The 19,010-nt window shown below is 41.5% G+C and overlaps 1 protein-coding gene across 7 annotated transcripts in view; it reads left to right on the top strand.

Annotated features, from left to right (window-relative positions):
- Positions 1 to 19,010, top strand: part of CPEB2 (cytoplasmic polyadenylation element binding protein 2) — a 104,010-nt gene that overhangs the window by 39,681 nt on the left and 45,319 nt on the right. For 3 of the 7 annotated variants that reach the window (XM_074992503.1, XM_074992502.1, XM_074992504.1), the window contains one exon: positions 15,001 to 15,024. The exons of the other annotated variants lie outside the window; for them this stretch is intronic. In XM_074992503.1, coding sequence (XP_074848604.1) covers positions 15,001 to 15,024 — 24 coding nt within the window. The remainder of the gene's footprint in view (positions 1 to 15,000; positions 15,025 to 19,010) is intronic. 7 annotated transcript variants of the gene reach the window in all.

Genomic DNA, 19,010 nt, shown 5'->3' on the forward strand with positions numbered 1-19,010 from the left:
TGTTTTTCAGGAGCATCCGAGGCGGTTGGTCAAGGAACTGGCGGGGACCGGATCACGCACGTGGCCAGGAGCGCGCAAGGGAGTGGCGCACACCGGCGCATGCGTGGTCCGGCAGAAACTGCTTGGAAGATCTGACCTGCGGCGCCGGGGCAAGCCCAACACCTAACGTGGAGCACCCACGGGGACACATCTCGAAGAACCACCATTACTACGGTGAGTAACTTTTCTCTTTTTGTACTTGGAATTACTAAACCTCATCTTATGAATTTCAGGCTAGTTCTGTAGCTTTTCATGATAATTTTAAATTCTAATCAGGTTCTCCAGAGTGCTTGCAGTGCTTCCCACCTTGGTGTCATCTGCAATTTTATAAGCATATTCTCCGTTCCCTTATCCAAGTCATTAATGAAAATATTGAATAATGCTGGATTCAGACTGATCCTTGTATGGTACTCTATTAGCCAGGCCCACTCAGTTTGAAAGTTAACTCCTCCATGATTCTTGAAGACGATTTCCAACAGTTCTGACATTGCTTCAGCAACCTGGGATGAATTTCATTAGGGCCTGACATATTGAATGTCACCTCTCTCCAGACTGAGACCTCTGGAGTCCTAGATCAGATCAGTTTATCATTCAGGCATCCACAGTATGAACTGAAGAGTAAGTATCCCTTGGGTGATCCTGTTATCTCTTTGCTGGTGGTTAGACGCACAATGATTTTTGGGTGGATTATCTTCTACTCTGATAATGCCCGGGGAATGCCATTAATCTTGACACATCTAGAAAGAGCTGGGATGCAAATGGATGAATAAGCTCACATAGGTGTTCTAGAATGGAGGGTGATTAACCAGCTTTGTAAATCTTTTCTACGTCTTTTTAAGAACCAAGTAGTACACAAAGCAATGTATTACTTAAACAGGCAAGTAGCAGCAGAATCAGACCTCCCATGTCAAGAGGCTGTTTCCACTGTTGGAATGGTGTGTTTTTCACCTTAGAGCTGTGACATCTTCCAAGATAACTGAACCTCCTGGTAGATTAACTAAGCAAAAGGAATGCATCTTTTAAAAACCATTCACAGAAAGATGAATTACTAGCAGGGCATTCAGGAAAAAGGTATTTCTGAAAATAGATCTCCATGAGATTAGAATGCCCTCTGTTTTTTTTGTTTGAGGAAGGCCAGTTAGGATACTTCAGCAGACACAGTTCATGTTGAGATCATCTGACCTAGTCTATACATTTCTTCTGTTCCTGATAATCCCCGTAGTTCTGAGGAAATTTGAGACAAGACAGTGCTCAGATGATGCTAGTTGGTCTGTCTTGGCTTCACCACTTCTGGTGTCTAGAACTACTGCAGTTCTGCAGTCACTGGTTCATAACTTTCCCACTCATGACAGGCACAAACTTTGAAGATTCCAGGTACATACTGAATCTAGACCAAACAACTTTCCATCTGACACCATGGAGACCCTTTTCAATAAAACGGGGAGAGTTCTACCAAGGTCCAGGAGATCCTTGCAGAAAGCAGAAAACGTTTGACCAGGAAAACATACTCAACAAAGTAGAAACATTTTTCTTTATGGGTGAGGTAATTTGATTCTCTACTCTTAATCCTGTTGATCCTATTCCATTCATCCTAGACTTTCTGTTGCTTTAAAAAACTGTAATCAGGCCCATCACTTAGCTCAGTTTAAAACTCAAGGAGCTGCAATTATGATTTTCTTTCTCCTGTTCAGGGTTCCTCAGTATATTTCCATTCAGTCATCACAAAGATTCTGAAGGGGCTATTGCAGATGTTTCAACCAGTAAGAGAGATACCACTTTTGTAAAGCTTGAACTTAGCCCTTTAGCCACTAATGGAAACTCCCATTTGATTCTGTTTCATCTCATTCTACAGCAAGAAGTGGTTGCCACAAAAAAATTCACCCTTAATGAAGAAGAGCAAGTGAGATCCAAGCACTTGTGTCAAATCTTTTTTTTTTTTTTTCTGTGCAGATAAACCAACTGTGAGGCCACATCCTAAATCATCCCAAAAGTTGTTTGTGACTTTCACATTCATCACATACACTTACTGTATTTTTCAAACACCTCATTCATCCCTTAATGACAAAAAGTTATATACGTTGAATGATGAGGAGGATGGGTGTCTGTTTTATCTTAATAGAATGAGACTGAGACTGTTCTAGAGGTTTGCTAGACTTTTTATCATGCATTGTGGTTTATGTGGTTAATTAACGGTTAGACCAGTCCCCTGTCAAAAATTACGTAAACGGATTGTAGACTGTATCAATAGTTCATACACTGTTAATAAGCTACAACATCCAGTTCCAGGGACTGTATCCTAAGCTACTTTAGCAGTGTGCTTCTGTAATGCTCCAATTGTTAAATTTGTAGATGAGAAACACAGTCCTCAGTGCCGGCATTTACCAACCATTATACTTTGGTATCCGCATCTTAAGCTAATACTCGGGTTGGAAGAGAAGAGCTTCAGTTTTTTCAAATAACCACCTACCTGGAATACTGAACTAAGAAGTTAACACCCTAGGTAGGATTCACATGCACAGGAACTCAGAGGAATGGTTACTTATAGTAGTTATTTTTTCTTTGAGGTGTGCTCTGCTTTTGGATCTCATGACAGTCTTCCATCCCTGCAGCTTAGAACTATCCATGAGAGACTGGTCCACAAAGAAACTACTGAACAATGAGCAGGCTTGTTTTGCCTTTTATCTATCCTTTGATGCTGTTCAGACATGCCCTTGAAGTGTGAGGACATGATGGACAAATAACACATATTAGACACCTCTGATAAAATTTCTGAACTCTTGTCACAGCTGGTAGGGAGTAGAGGGGAGAGCACACTGCAAGTTGAATCCACATGTACAAAAGATATCAAAAACAGTTATAACTATAAGGAAAGTAAATGTACTCAAAGAAGGAACAGGTGTGACAGCCATGCTAAAGTTGGGCTCATAAACATCTGCTTCTCAATTTGAGGCTTGCTTCTGTAATGTTACAGACTTTAGTTACATTGCTTTTTTTATGTCTACCGAAAGAAGCTGAGTTAGAGGATCGTGTTAGTGTAATAATAAATCAGAGTTCTTACACAGAGAACTTGGGGGCGCTAACAATGTAGACCTGTAATTCTCCATTCGTACAGGTGCACCAGAGCTGACAACAGTGGAAGCTTCAGTGTATACGTGATATGGCTGTTTCTGCTGCTGTGTCCTTATTTGCATTGACCGCTGTGTGTAGAGCATTAGTTACACACAGCAGTGAAAAGCAGGCAGTGAAAATCTGTGGCAGAAGGGAGGCAGCAAGCAACGGCTTAAGCACTTACTTTGCCTGTTTGCTGAAGTCTTTCCATGGAGTCTAAAAAGGGTCTGGTGGCAGGGAGCTTCCATAGTTCCTACCCACTGCTTCCTCTGGACAACCTGCTGTTGGAGCCTCTTTGCTGTGATATGGCAAGCTCCAGAAGGTCCACATTTCTGAAGACTTTCCTCATGACTTACCTGCTGCTAGAGCCTCTCTCCATGATGGAGAAAGTTTCCAGCAGCAGAGAGGCAGTAGGATTCTACACTGTTAAAAAGAGCACTGTAGTTGTATGTATGGGGGAGAGAGGGGGACTGCTTAGGTATGTAGATAGCTGTGTAAATATATACTACACTCATCCCTCATGAAACGAATACTCCATTTACAAGTACTCACTTAAACCAGGGACACACATACCTACTTTAGTTCACTCTGAGTGAACTTCCCGTTCATACAAGCCTCCCCCGCCCCGCTGCAGCCTAATCCCTGCTGGCCCTGCAACCTAACACCTCACTGCCACCTGTACTCCCTGTGGCCTGATGCCCCTGCCGGCCCCACAGCCACCTATACTCCCTGTGGCCCTGCACCCTGACATCCCTACCAGCCCCACTGCCCTGCAGCCTGCCACCCCTGCGGGCCCCAGAGCCAGACCAACTGTATCCACTGTGGCCCCAAACCACAGCAGCCAGATCCTCTTACCGGCCCACAGCCAGACCCTCCCTGCCGCCTGACCACCCCCACCAGCCCCAAACCGTGGCATCCTGAACCCCCCCACCCAACCCACCACCAGATTTTAACTCTCCCTCCTGCTCACAGCCCCATATTACCCCCAGCCTTTAACCCTCCCCAACCCAAGCTTCACTCACATTTCAAAAACAGCGCCACCTGCTGCCACTCCTTCCCCGAGTTAGGAGCCCTAGGAACTAATCGGAGACTTTTACATGTAATTTAATAGGAATTTAGTGTCCCTCTTCCGAGTTTCTGCCCACGAGCAGAAAGTTGGGAACCAATTGTGTTCGTATAGCGAGGGATGAGTGTATAATGTTCTAGCATGTCTTTACTTGTCAAGCAATATAGGCAGTGAAGGAGCATGTCATGCATGTATTTTACATGCTGCTATTAAGTGTAGACATAGTGTGTGGTGGTGCCAGTCGAGATTTGAGTGCAAGCTTTGCTGGTAAAAACAGAATCACAGGAAGAGACCTTGGATGTGGTTTTATTTCCATTGTTTTCTCATTTTGTACAATCATTGGCACCTGTGCAAAATGAAATACTGCAAAATCAGAGTTCTCTATTATAGTTCAGGCTGACATGCTGTTGTCCAGCACTGTCTTGTCTGGCACACACTCATCTTTCTGGAGCCCCAGTTGCCCTGAGGCAGACTGTATGGCAGGCTGCTCCCACTGGTGGTAGAGAGCCCAGCCAGCAGCCCCCTGGTAGTAGGGACACGGGGGGAGCCAAGCAGGGTCAGGGTCAGGGAGCTGAGCAGAATACAGGTGCCATTGATTGTACAAAATGAGAAAACATTTTGAGGCATAGGTAGAGCGCCACTGTGGGGAGCCCAGCTCAGCTGGGGAGGCTAGTGAGGGCAGGGAATCCTATTGACATCCCCATGGCAGCAGATATTTTGACATTCCTGCAGCAATGGGGAGTCACATGCAGGGCTCAGCATCCCCAGCAGCTGCCTTGCGGCAGTGGGGAACCCCCTCGCAACCCAACAACAGGCAGCCCTACCAGGAGAGGAGGCCCCAGGCAGCCTGGGGGTAGGCAGCTGGTGGCACCCACTAACACCCCTCCTCCACCAAACCTAAGGTCTGACCTCCCCATGTCTAGCAAATTCTCTCACTTGAGAGCAGTCAGGTCCCGAGGTGTGCCATTCTAGGGAAGTACAATCTGTATTTTAAATGAGTGGACTATTCTGATCTGGTAGCGTTACACCAGAAAAAGTTGAGTATTACACATCAGCAGGTCTGGAAAATCAGGATTTTTTGGGTACTGTTCAACCCTTTTAAAGATGATTACAAGCCCTGGTGGATTAAAAAACAGCTGCTTACAGTTGAAATGAAATTTACCACGTGGCAATGTTGACTCTCTATCTGCAAATTTTGGCCGAAAACTGGATTACATATGAATGTGCTTGAGGTTGAAATTTACTCCAACAAGGATTAGCTTTGTGGTTGCAGTTGTTACTGTAACTGAGTGGAAGTTTGTGGATGCTAGAGCCCTCTGTTCATTTCAAGTCTTTGCTTTTTAAACAGCGGTTGGGTCCAGTATGTTAAAAATAGCAGTGGACATACCAGAAACTTTCATGCTAGATGCCCCGATTATGCAAACTGCTGTATGCAGACAGATACTGAGACCAGTGCTGATACCTACTGATTTAAATGAAACTGGGCATAAGGGAAATTGCTGCTGCTGGTACTACTACTACTACTGTTGTTACTACTATTATTTTATGAGCAACTGGCAAATGTTTCAGTACAATCCAGTGCAGAAGATTCATATTTCTGATTCAACTTTCAACCTGCTATCATCTTCACAATTTTAAGGCTTTTCTCTTCCCACTATGCTCGCTCTTTTACTTTCTTATGTAATAGTATATTTTTATGGGTTCTCTGCTATGATCAATGATCTTGGGAGAATAGTTCTTTATACTTTTGGCCTGCTCAAAGTATCCTTGTCATAAACAGACTTTCTGAAATCAATTGCAATTCTGCTTATCCAAAGGAATAAGAATTGGTTCACCAATACAGCTTAGAAGTTGGCAGTCAGCAAAATAGCTACACTTTTTTAAAAGGTTCAAATATTGTAAGTTTTATTGCTCTTATTAAAAGTAGTTTAAATGCTGAGTTTCACAGATTCTTATCTTCTTAACAGAAGGGCACTCCTGTCAGGTATTCTAGGTTCTTCTTTTTGTGGCTCAGCATAGTCACAGTTATGGGTAATAGACTGCAGCAGATAGAACTTTCTTAAAGCAGTGCCTGTTCCTGTACATATGGGCGCACTACTGCCCTTCCTCTCAATATCTTTGATTGTTTCAAAGGCAAGAATGTTTAAGGCTGTACCATCTACTATGTCAGTTCCTTCCACCTACTTGTGACAGATGAAAGTGAACCATTCTGGTCTTCAGAACTGAGGGTTTTTTCATCTTAGATAATTTTAGTAGCTTTAAATGTTAGTTTAGTTTAGCATAGTTGTATCCAGGTGATAGTGGAGCCAAAGAAGAAAAATCCAGGATATAACAGACACTTTTCTTGCTCATTTGTCTTTCCAGCATCAAATAACCACATTGATTACTTTAACGATATGTCTACATTGCAGTTAAAAACCCACAGTTGCCATGTGTCAGTTGACTTGGACTCTCAGAACTCAAACTAAGGGGTTGTTTAAATACATTGGAGACATTTGGGCTTCGGCTGCAACCTTGAACTGTCCCACCTCACATGGTCCTAGAATCTGGGCTCCAGCTCAAGACCAAACATGTACACCACAATTAAACAGCCCCTTACCCTGAGGCCCATGAGCCTGAGTCAGCCAATATGAGCCTGCAGTGTGACCATTCTCTGGGGAAATGACTGGGTGAAGGTTGTTCTCTTGTGTGTTTTGTTTGTCAGACTTCTCGTGAACTCCAGCTGTAGAGGCTGAATAGACAGCTGGTTCTCCACACTAAGGAAGCTGCCAGGCTTTTGGGTTCTTAGAGATGTCTGATCAGAAGACTGAGGCTTGTTTCAGCTCTGACTGCCTCATCTAGCAAGCATAATGTGCATAAGATTCCGGGATTTGTGTCTGCTAGTTCAGACTTCTGTGTCTGCTCTGTAAGAGTCCCCTGCTAGCGTTAAGTTTTGTGAAAGCACTTTTAGGTCAATTGGCAATGAAGGATTCTCAGATATTGTCTTAATTGTACAAAGTGGGTTCTGAAAAAAAGCGATGGGGAAGACAGCCAGTGTTGGCTGTGCCATATACCATGGATCAGATTTATTGGATCTATCCCATCTGGTGATATCTTCTGCAGTTCTAGCTCTGAGGCCAAAGTCAGTTCTGTAACTGGCTTCACTTTCCGTGGTAATGGGATGGAGTTTCTCTCCACATCCAGTGATGCCCTAAGCCTTTACAATTGGCATGCTTCTACACTGGTGCTGATACAGATCCAAAAGACAGCTGCTGCTATTGTGGCAGAAGACTGTTACCGTTTAGCATAAGAGTGCTCATCAGATCTGAAGTGAGGGAGAGGAAGAGAGAGACTTAATTGATTCTTAGATCTACAGCTCTTCCCCCTCAAGAGAGAGAGGAAGGTATGAGCCTTTCTGCAGGTCCCTCTTTTCCTCCTCCTAAGACTCCTACAGCATCTCCAGGCAAATCTTTCACACTTTTTATGTCTCTGCATCCTCCAGTGACCATGTTCTCTCTGGTAAAATTCATAGTGGAACTAAGGTTGGATCCACCATTAGAAAAGGCTGGAGAAGGAGTTAGAAAGATTTGAACCATGCAGATGTATTTCACTACTTAGTGCTTTCCTCAGGCTTTTGGGTGATACGTGCTTCCCAGTCCTGTAATTATGATCTTAGATCCCATCTATTGGAGAGACTAGCTTTCCTGTGCTCAGTGACTTTATTGGGCTACCCTGTAGGAGTACTTAAATCACGCACTGTATTGATGAAGTAGTGCTACTCCTTTCTGACCAGAAACACATTGTTGAAGAATCTTTGGATCCAATTTGACCAGATGCATATGCAGCTCAGATTGGCCCTAAAAACTTCTCTCTGAGGAAGAGAATGAGGTAGTTAGTTCCTCCTTTTTTAATAGGATCAAGTGGATACAGAATTTGTAACCTGAGGAGCATACGAACATTGTCTCTTCATTGCCTCCTTCTCAGGATGCTTTACAATTCCATGAATTAGTGGGTCATATTGTATCAATGTTGAATTTAATTTCAGTTGTTGTAGAAGTATTATATCCAGTACCGTAAACCCTTGACTTAAAGGACCCTGATATAACGGATGCTTTCTGCCAATCCCTCCCACCACTCCTAAATAAATGCCAGAGCTGCCCCTGGGGCTGAAGGAGCTGCCAGGGCTCAAAGGGCTACTGCAGCAGCTGGGGCCACTGGAGCTGGGGGGGCATATTGAACTGAGGCACAGGAGCTCTCCTCTCTAGCCCCATGTGTGCAACAAGTCGGTGCCTGGCCGCCACCGTCTGCAGTGGCACTGAGCAGCAGCCATGGTGTTGGAGGCTGCTGCCCGCTGGCAGGCTGAGGGTGGCCATGCTTTACCTTCATGTGGGTGGCTGGGAGCTGGAGACTGGAGGAATTACAGCACTGAGAGTTGTGGGAAGTGGAAGTAGCCAGGCCAGGATTCAGCTCCTCTCCTGGTAATTGGGAGAGGGGGATGGAGGTGTGAGGGGAAGAATGAGACAGGGCAGGTGGGGAAGGGAGGAAAGAGGGCAGAGGACAGGAGCAAGTGATGGGCTGGAAAAGGCAGTGCATAAACGTACAGTATAACCATTCAGATATAATGAAATTTTGGCATTAAGACACCCCTTCCTCCCTATTTGCCCATTATATCTAGGGCTTACTGTATTTGACATTTGTGGAGATCCTTCCAGGAATAGAATGTCTTTAGCAAATTGAACAGCCTCTTGTAACCTGCTAAATTGGTTTGGGTTGTCCCTGCTTCTTGCTAACCTATCTTTAAGAAAGCAAACAAATTCAATACTACGTGAAGGGTTTTAGTATTTACATATTCCATATGAAATTCTCTGGTGAATGCAGCAGCTGGTGCTAGATTTAGATTTGTTCAAACCCTGTGACTCCAGATGATTAGGATGGGGTTTTTTCTTCTCTAGGGATTAAAGAGATGATGGATCATTAGTGGTTTCACTTGTTGGAGAATATAGCTTTGTTTGCACAGAAGTGACTAGATGACTGGAGGAGACTGGCCAGTGAAGAACTGGCAGAGGAACATAATGTGGTAAAACATGCTCTCAGGACTTCCTTTGATGGTCCTGCCTCTTCATCCACAGCTTTGGCATCTGCTGTTGTCTTGAAAAAGCATGCATGGACTGGATGCTAAATGTAAATATAAGCATCTCCCCTTTACAGTGTGATGATCCTTCAGTTAATAAAACAGACAAATTACGAGAAAAATGGAGACCAGGTATGCTGTTTGCTTGGTCTTCTATCTTGCTCTTAGAAGGAGACCTCCTTTTTATTACTAGAGACATATTTATCCTCAGTCTTCAGCTTACTTTTCATGTCACTGATACGGTGTATATACATCAGCAGATAACATCATGGCTGTGTCTACACTTACCAAAAACTTTGGAATGGCCATCCTAATGGCCAGATCGAAGAATACTAATGAGGCGATGAAATGCACTTCAACATTGCTGTGTTTCACTCCTGCATGGCTCATCTACATGGTGGTCCTTTTCAAAAGGACCTCTCCAGCATCGAAATCCCCTTATTCCTACGAGCTCATTTTGATGTTGGTGGGGTCCTTTCAAAAAGGACCCCCAAATAGGCGAGCTGCGTGGGAGCAAAATGCAGCAATTTTGAAATATGCATTTTGAAATATGCATTTCAGCGCCTCATTAGTATTCTTCAATTTGGCCATTAGCATGGCCATTCCAAAGTTTTTTAGTAAGTGTAGACGTAGCCCATCTTCGCAGTGTCAACATAAAAGTGAATACACCTGTAGTTCAGATCTGGAGCTAAATTGAAGCTACTCTTTCTGACTCATCTTCATGACTAAATGGCCTAAGATTTAATATAAAGATCAAGGGTAATCTATTTTATCAACAGTTGGAGGCTTTTTGAATTAAATAAGTGGATCCAAGAAATAAAGTAGAGCTATTCAATATATATGGAACATTCACTTCCTTTCCGTTCCCTTATCCTTGCCTTTTCAAGAATAATTTAAATGAAACTATCCTTCTGTCAAAAGTTCAGAAATTGCTTCTGACAGATGAAGTGGAACAAGTACACCTCAGAAGCGTATTTATTTCATTCTAGTTTAAAAACTGGCTGTTTGAAGACCTGCAAAGATCTGCTAGGTTACATCCATATTACTATCTCCCATCTTACAGGTGTTAGTCTTTCTGAATGTTAGAAAATAAAATCTGTTCCCCTCTTGGCAAATCCACTTTTTGCTTGCTTGTTTTGTTTTTTAGGGTCTATAATGGAATTGGTAAGTGGGAAGATCTTTCCTCCAAGAGGAAAGATTTCTGAAGATTTGTCATTGAACCCAGGCAGTGATTTTTCTTTTTGGGTCTTGCTGCAATGATTACTTACACTGAGGCATGCAAACAGAATAAGGCCAATGCAACATTGGTTGGCTCAAGCTTCCCCAAATGTGGAGAGTCTTTACATGTTAGTTGTCATGCTTCAGGACATTTTGCTTCTTTGTTGTGGACGAACTGAATTAATCTTCTCAAGAGGGTCCTGTTCAGTCCTTTCCTCCCCTTGCAGTCCATCATATCACATCTTTTGCATCAAATCGTGGATGGGGGGTGCTCATCTGGACTTTTTTATAGTTCAAAATCACTTGGTGTGTCAGGAAAATACTTTTGTACATAAAAATTTTAGAATTGTGCCATTCTTCTGGCTCTCAGAACTTTGCTTTGTCATGTAAAGAGGAAGACTCTCTTCAGTAAGTGACACACAAGACAATGACTGTGGTATTCTGCTAGGTGCTGAGAGAGTCATACTGTGGGACTGGTGCATTCTTCATTGTCTGTTCCGTGGAGTGCATCTATCAGAGGAGAGCAGCATGTTCACAGATGGTGGTACAAGAAGTTTTCTCCATCTAGCCTCAGCTCCATGTTAGATCTGATTGTGAATAAGTGTCAACAAAAAGTCACTCTCTTCTGATCAAGAGTGGGAGAGGACAGTTAATTGATTTTGGGTGCTTTCCTAATGAATTTGGAAAGAGATCTTTCTGTATGCTTTCCATTAAGTCAAAAGATAAAGGAAAATAGGACAAAACAGAGCAAGAGTGTTACTGATTGCTCCAGCTCAATTGAGACAGCAATGGTGTATGGCTGTGTTCCAGCAGTCAGAGGGAATCTGCATCTTTTCTGTTGTTTCTAGGCCTATTGTCACATCAGCAAGACAGTACTCTTCATCCAGACCATCAAATTTCTCTCCATGTGACTGCCTGTACTGTCAGATTTTGACTAATCTAGAATACTCTTGTTTCTTGTTGGGTCAGAATGGGTTGCTTAATTCTAGAATTAAATATGAGTGAAGGTTTTTGCTTGAAAGGGGTTTGATTTGTCCCTTAGATGCAAAGCAAATCTGACCCACAGCTTCTATTCCCCATATATTGGAGGATTTTGCTGTATTTAAAATCCGAGGGTATCCAATTCTTCTAAGAACCAGGTGTGTTTTCAAAGAAAGGAAATGCAGTAGATCTAATCTACCAAGATATCAGTAAGGCGTCTGATAGTCTGGCATGATCTACTTTTTTGGAAAACCATGTGGCATTTTATCCCAATGACCAGTCAATTCTGTGTTTTTACTTTCTCTGGAAAAAATTGTGCCAAGCTTTGCATATAATTGAATTCAGAATAACTTTTTTCCCCCAGATCAGTTTTACTCCCTTTCTTAAAAAATCAGTATTGTATTGGCAAGTCTCTAGTTAAAGCAAATGACACCCAATTTTATTAATTCATTTAAAATCCTTGCTATTGGGCTTGCAGTTTCATGTGGTATTTCCCTTAGTATTATTGCATAGTAATTACCTGGCCCCAGATTTGGTCCCATTAAACTTTTCAGTTTAACTTCCAGTTTGGATGAGGAAATTTCAGCTTCCATAGTCTGATTTCCTTTAGCCACCCTGCCCCTGCTCGTATACTCCTCATTGCCTTAGGTTTTTCTTACAAGGGTAAAATATTAATTTAGGTATTGGACCATGCCAAAATTATTTTTAACATCCACCTCATCCTCTGTGCTTAGTGGTCCTATTTTTTTTTGTGGCTACAGAACCTGTTTACTGTTGGCTTTAATTTCCTTTGCACGGTTCAACTTACCTTAGCTTTTGACAGTTCTCACTTTTTCCCTGTGTTCTCTGATTTGAAAGAGTTAGTTTTCCATGTTGATCTATTCCATCTTCTGTTTATTGTGGGCCTTTTGGTTTGTCATAACAATCTGTTAGATGTTCTTGCTCATCAGGTTTCATTTGCAACCCTTCCCTATGAATTTCTTCCCTTGCTTGGGATGCAGGCTTCTGATAGCTTCTGCATCTTTGACTTTAAAGAAATTCCAAGTCTCCTCCACATTCAGATCCTTGTTCTTCATTCTAACCCATATCCTTAACAAATTCTCTTAATTTTTTTAAGTTTTAATTTTTAATATCAAGGATCCCAGTTGCATATCTACCTACACAAGAAGCATAAACATATTTCCCCAAGAATTCGGTGTGCTGCAACTGTTTAAAAACATACTTATAAAACTTTTGTACCAGAACATCTTTCATGAGAAGCAAAAAGGTTTTCTTAGCAGTATGAAAACTTGAGAACTCAACTGAGCTGGTTTGGATGACAGAGAGAACTAAAACTGGATGAACAAAGCTGAGATGATAATAGTGTTCGAGCCTAAAAAGGCTTATTAGTATAGATTAGGTCAGGCTACTGATTTTATACTACCCGGTGTTTGTGTGTTCCACTGCAGTCATGCTAACATTACTCATCAGTACAGGTGTAACCTCTCTAATCCAGCAGTCTCTCCTCCCGCAGCATCCATAATCTGGCATGATTTTAATTAGCTGGATGACCACTTCTCATGGGGGGTGGCCTAGTTTCCTGTGTTCCCAAGAAGTTTGTTTACAGCCACCAACCTGTCCTAGCTCTGTGTTCTGTGCTGTTATTTAGCTATAATTTACCCCTAAATGTCTTCTAAGAGCCCAGTAAACAGTAAAAGTGTTCGTAATGCTGCTAGACAATATTGACCTCCTGTGGTCCATCAAATTCTCTTGTTTGAGACTGGTCATGTCCTGAGGGGGGCTGACCAGGGAGGTTCAACCTGTATGGGCTCAATGCATTGGGTTTTCCATTACTGTGGTAGAAGTATTGTAAAAGCTGGAAAATGTGTATATACAGGATTGCATCAGTGACTGATTCCTGCTGATGTCACTTTCTGCTCTTGCTTCGTAAACCAAACAAGACTGGAAGTTCTGAAGTTCCAGCATGTTTTGCAACTGCAGGAATAGTGAGTCCCAGTAGTTCTTCCATGGTCCTTAAAAATATGAACTTTAAAAATGAATCCAGTAGAGTATAGCTAAGGGAACAATGACTGAGTGCTTCTGAGGAGTCAAGAATAATAGGGTTAAATTACAGAAATGTAAAGGAAGGCTTTTTCAGAGTTTTATGAATAACCAGGTAAATCACTGATAGAATAGGTCCTGCAGAAAAAAAGGAATATGGTTTTAAATAAAATTGAAGACCATACGTGTATGAAAATGGGCACATCTGTAATAAAATATTAACTAATATCCATGTGGGGAGATGAATAAAATGGAGGAGATTATTTGATTTTTTTTTAAGTCCATCTGCATATCCATGGCCCTGATCTTGCATTTCACATATGGATCTGTTTGCATAGTCCCCTTGAATTCAAAGGAGTGCTGAATGGGCACACAGGTCCACTTGCTGTATTAGGACTCATAAGAATGTTTCCTATTTAAATAATTACTATAGTTAGGACAGGAAAATATTAAATTTTCTAGCATTAAATCCTTAATATAAAATATGGGAAGAAGGAACTGATATATAAAAGCATAGTAGTGTACTGAAAAACAAGATATCTGTAATTTATTACTTATCATTCACTTCTTTACATGTTAATAGTTTGCTTTTCTGCTAAAAAGTGAGAGTTCTGAAAAATAGCCAGTCAGTGTTGTGTCAAATCTTCTGAATTGTAACTGTTAGCACAATCTCTTCGTGAGTCCTGTAACACTCAAAAATGAGGAAAATCTTGATTTAGTGGCAGTGTTTTACTTTGTTGCCTTTGCATTATGCAAGTGTTATGCAGTGTTTATAATAAAATGTCATTTCTTGTGACTTACGCTCTGATTTTTACTAGTACCACAAGGAGTCTTTTGTTTAAAACAAAACCTTGTGGTTAATTTTTCTGCTAGCTCTTTCTATGGCAGAGGAAGGTCATGGCTTTTGTAGCATTTGTATTGTCCCTGCAAAGGACTGTACAAACTGTTCCATGTCTTGGATGTTTCTCTGATTTCATTTAACTCTTACTACACAGCTTTAAAGTAATATTTTCCTCTTACTTAGCAAAATCTTGAGCTATGACAGAATTTAAATAAGGTATCAGGCAAAACTGAGAAAATAAGAAGCTACATTACAAAGGTTTAATTGAATGTAATATGTATAAATAATATAATTAAGAACAATTATAACAGCATAGGGGAAAGTGCAAAATATAAGCATTTTAAAATTAAAGAAATCCAAAATTGTCTTGATTTGGAATGTAAAACATACTCCTCAGTACTTGCTTCACAGGCAAGAAAAAAAAAGTAAAACAATATTTTTAAAAATGTTTTTAGTTTAATGTGATCAGTAGCAACCCCTTATGCAGATTAGTGCAAGTCATCAATTACCCACATAGTTTTTTGTATAACTATTTTTAATATGTGGGCATGGTACAATTCTTTGACATTTTACAATTTGTCCTTTGTTTACATGCAGCAAGGAGTTATGGGCGAAGACGAGGTAATACATTTGTTTGCTACAATACTATTATTCTAATTGGGCTGATACTGATCATAGTGATTAATTATTCCACATTATTGATTTTTAGATTTTTTTTGTCTGCATGTTTAATCAGCTTTTGGGAAAAATTATCTATTTTGCTGATTGATCTGTTGTGTTGGTGAATTTGAATCACAGATCTCTTAATCAATTAAAACATTGTAGCACTAATCATAATTTCATTAATGCTTAAAGTAAATACTCTTTGTACTATCTTTATTAAAAGTGTATATAACTGATTTGTTTTTCCAAATTCTTTTAAGACTTCATATAAATAGTAGTAAACACAGCTCTGTCAAGAGCTGTCACAGATTTAACAAATAATTGTGGGGAAAAAAATCTGAGAAACTGTGTTCAGGGGACTGGTTGTTAACCGATGTAAATTGACATAGCTCTCTTGACCTTGGAGGGTCTGTTCTTTCTTGACCAGATGAGAATCTGGCCTATTGTCTCCATATAAACTGCACTGGGTATTATGTGATTTTCAAGATTTTTGGATAGAACCACATGTTAACAAGATACAGATACTTTTATGTCTAAGTCACTGATTCACATTTATTCTAGGTCAATACCTACCATTACTTGATAGCTGCTTCTTAACTCCCCTTTAGAGAAATAAGTTGTTGGTCCAGTCCCTACTATGGTATCCTCCATATCATACAAAAAACACTGTTTCACAGTTTCTAGAAGTTTTAGCATGGGCCAATTCTTACTTAGTGGGATTAGGAATTGCAGCAAGCAGAACGTTGTTTGTTACTGATCATTGATTAACTAATTAAAGCTGTGTATAGAAGATTGCAGTTATATTTATTGCTTGATTAGGTAGAGAATTGCAGTGTCCTTTGCCAATGGTACAGTACTTTTTACAGTTGTTGCATTTTGTTATTTTTTTAATTCAATGTACTAGGTTAATTCTTTAAAATTTCCAAAATAAGTTTTAATGTTGAACTTAATGGGGTTGTGAAATGCATATTCTTGACATATTTAATTATGTTTGGTAGCAATACTGTATTAATAGAACCCAGCATTTCTAAATCCCTGATTTGTTAACAATTACACTTGTATTTTGAGGTTTTTTTAGTTTTCATAGTACATACAGAATATGAAAAAGTAGGAGTAAGGGATGCAGGGTGGAAGCAGAAGGCCTAGGTAACTTAACAATGTACCTTACTGTAAATGCTCCTCTTCGGTCAGAGGGGCTTAAAAAGGAGGAAGAAGAGATGAGTTCAGCCTCCAAATCTAGAATATCCCTTGGCTTCACAGGGGAGAATATGTGCCACTGCCTGTTTTGATAATCTTAAACTCAGGTTCCTCCGTGTCAGCTTGACTGGGAAGCCATGCTTGCCATTAGTTGTCAACTCCACCTCTACTTGAAAGATGCTGATCTTCATGGCTCAATAGTAAAATTTTCTCATAAATGCCTTCGTGCATTCTCTCACCACTTTTTTATGCATGGAAGAAGTTCCATATAAATATCTTAAGTCACTACATTATCTAGCTTCAGATCTCTCCTTAGCGGTTACCTTCTATGCAGTACCGGCATAATATTCAACAATAACTAAGCCAGTAGTGTACTGTGACTACAGTAAGCCCTTGATTTTTTTACGGACCCCAGTTTAGTAAACTTTCAGAAACAAAAGACAGCCCTGTTGTTCCTGAAGTCCGCTGGGGTCCGTAAAATCCTACAACTCCCTTGCACACACCCAGCATTAAGGGACTTACCGCTGCTGCTGGAGCCACATACAGCTGGAGGCGCCCCACCATGCATGGCTGGAAGAACTGTCATTAGTGCCATCACTCCTCCCACCAGGGGTGGGTTGTGTACATGAGTGCCAACTGCCCACGTACACACCCCACCCTGGTGGGAGGCATGCATGGCAGTTCCAGTGTTGATGGCGGCTCCTCCAGTCGTGTGCATTGCGGCAGCTGTAGACGCATGCAGCAGGGTGTCTGCAGTCACGCACTGCGCGAGGCATGGTCCCAGCTGCAGTCTGACAGCACCAGCTGTGTGGCAGGCTCCAGAAGTCCAGGCTCCAGCAGCTACAGTCTGGTGAGTCCATGACTTTTTGGGTCAGGAGGTGAGTTGCGGGAGGGCAGAGCTGGAGCTGGGGCTGGGGGTCCCTGGCAGGGGGTTGTGTAGGTAGTAAATCTTTGGATTTAGTGGACTTTCAGAATTAACGGATGGCCCTCCCCCGATTAGTCCGCTAAATCGAGGGTTTACTGTACTGCTAATTACACTTACCTTAGTAGTTTCAGTGTTATCTTATGTTCCCTTTGCCTTTTTGTTGTATCAGCTAGTATCCTGTCTCATGGGTAAATTCTAATCTGGGGGCAAGGATCATCTTTTTGTTGTCTTCATGAAGTGCCTATTATAATAAGGCTCTGATCCCTTATTGGGGCCTCTAAGTACAAGATGAATAATAAAAGTTCCTTAATCACCTCCCCCAAGTCCACATATTCCATCTAATCCTGTGGTTCTTGAGATCTCCCCTGGAAAGGAATGGCTTCTGTGGTTGTTCAACTTCCCTGGTTCCTGAAGTCCTCCATGAATTATGCTGAGGGCCCTACCAAATTCACAATTCATTTTGGTCAGTTTCACAGTCCTAGTATTTTAAAAGTAATACATTTCATGATTTCAGATATATAAATATGGAATTTTGCAGTGTTGTAATTGGAGTGTCCTGACCCAAAAAGGAGTTGTGGGGAAGGTCACAATGTCATTGTGTTGAGGGGCTGTGGTATTGCAGAAGTAAGGGTAGCACTGTTTACATGCCCCACATCCCTCTTTGGGGTCAGAACCCCCAGTTTGAGATACGATGGTGCCCTCTCTGAAATATGTGTAGCTTAGGGTAAAGCACATAAAAGACCAGATTTCAAGGGGTAGACCATATTACACAGCCAGTGATGTGTTTTTTTATGGCTTTGAATTTGATAGGGCTCTGATTATGTGGCAAGAGCCTGTCCTGATAGCCAGACTTCTTAATATTGAAGGTTCCAAATTGCAGTGTGAACAGCAGCTTAATTACTGCCGACTAGTCTGTGGTAATGTAGCCTGTGGCTCTGGAGTGGGAGAATCTGACAGAACTTGGCTATTGTCCCTCCAAATCCATAAAGCTGGCATCCTGTTGAACCTCTGCAAAGGGGCTTATAAGGTGAAGGAGGGACTTGCTTTCTATATAGTTATCATTTCCTTCATCTGAAAAATCAGAATAAATGATCATGTTAAAACTGAAATGAAAAAAAAAGATGACTGTGCAATATTTTTTTTGCTTGGCTTGACAAATCCACTCACCAGTATCAAGTAGGAAACTTTTCTGAAAAACTTGGGACTTACCCCAAGGTTAAGCTTCATTTTACAAAATTACAAATTTCTGCCCTCTACCACTGCAAAGAAAACTTTGAGTATGCATCCAGTATGTATCTGTATGCAAATGATTCACACGTTTTCAGGTTGTCTAAGGTAGAAATCCTGGCTGCAGTACACAGTCTGAGAAATTGAGTTGTATGCTGATGAGTTCTCCAAAACTGAATGGAAGGAATCATCCCTTGCTTCCACTTTCTGCCTTCTGGTCACTTTGACTATGTCTGCACTAGAGAGATCTGTTGACAGAAGTTTCTGTCAGAAGATATCTCCCAACAAAACTTCTGTCGACAGATCACAGCCAAGCAGATCAAGAAAGCGATCCGCTCTGCCAACAGAAAGCAGCCGGACTGCCCAGTTGCACTGTCATCAAAACAGCCAACCGGAAGCACAGCAGACAGGGCTTCCTGATGTCCTGGAAGCCCTGCCTGTTGAGAGAGGCCCCCCTCAGAATGTACAGACTGGCTTTCTGTTGACAGAGGCGTTCTGCCTCATGGGGCAGTGGCAGAATGCTGTTGACAGAAGTGCTGCATTCTGTCAATTTACTGTCCACAGAATGCCTTGGGAATGTGGATGCGCTGTGGGT

This window comes from Carettochelys insculpta, chromosome 4 (genome assembly GCF_033958435.1).
Source record: "Carettochelys insculpta isolate YL-2023 chromosome 4, ASM3395843v1, whole genome shotgun sequence".
NCBI classification, from domain to species: Eukaryota; Metazoa; Chordata; order Testudines; family Carettochelyidae; genus Carettochelys; species Carettochelys insculpta.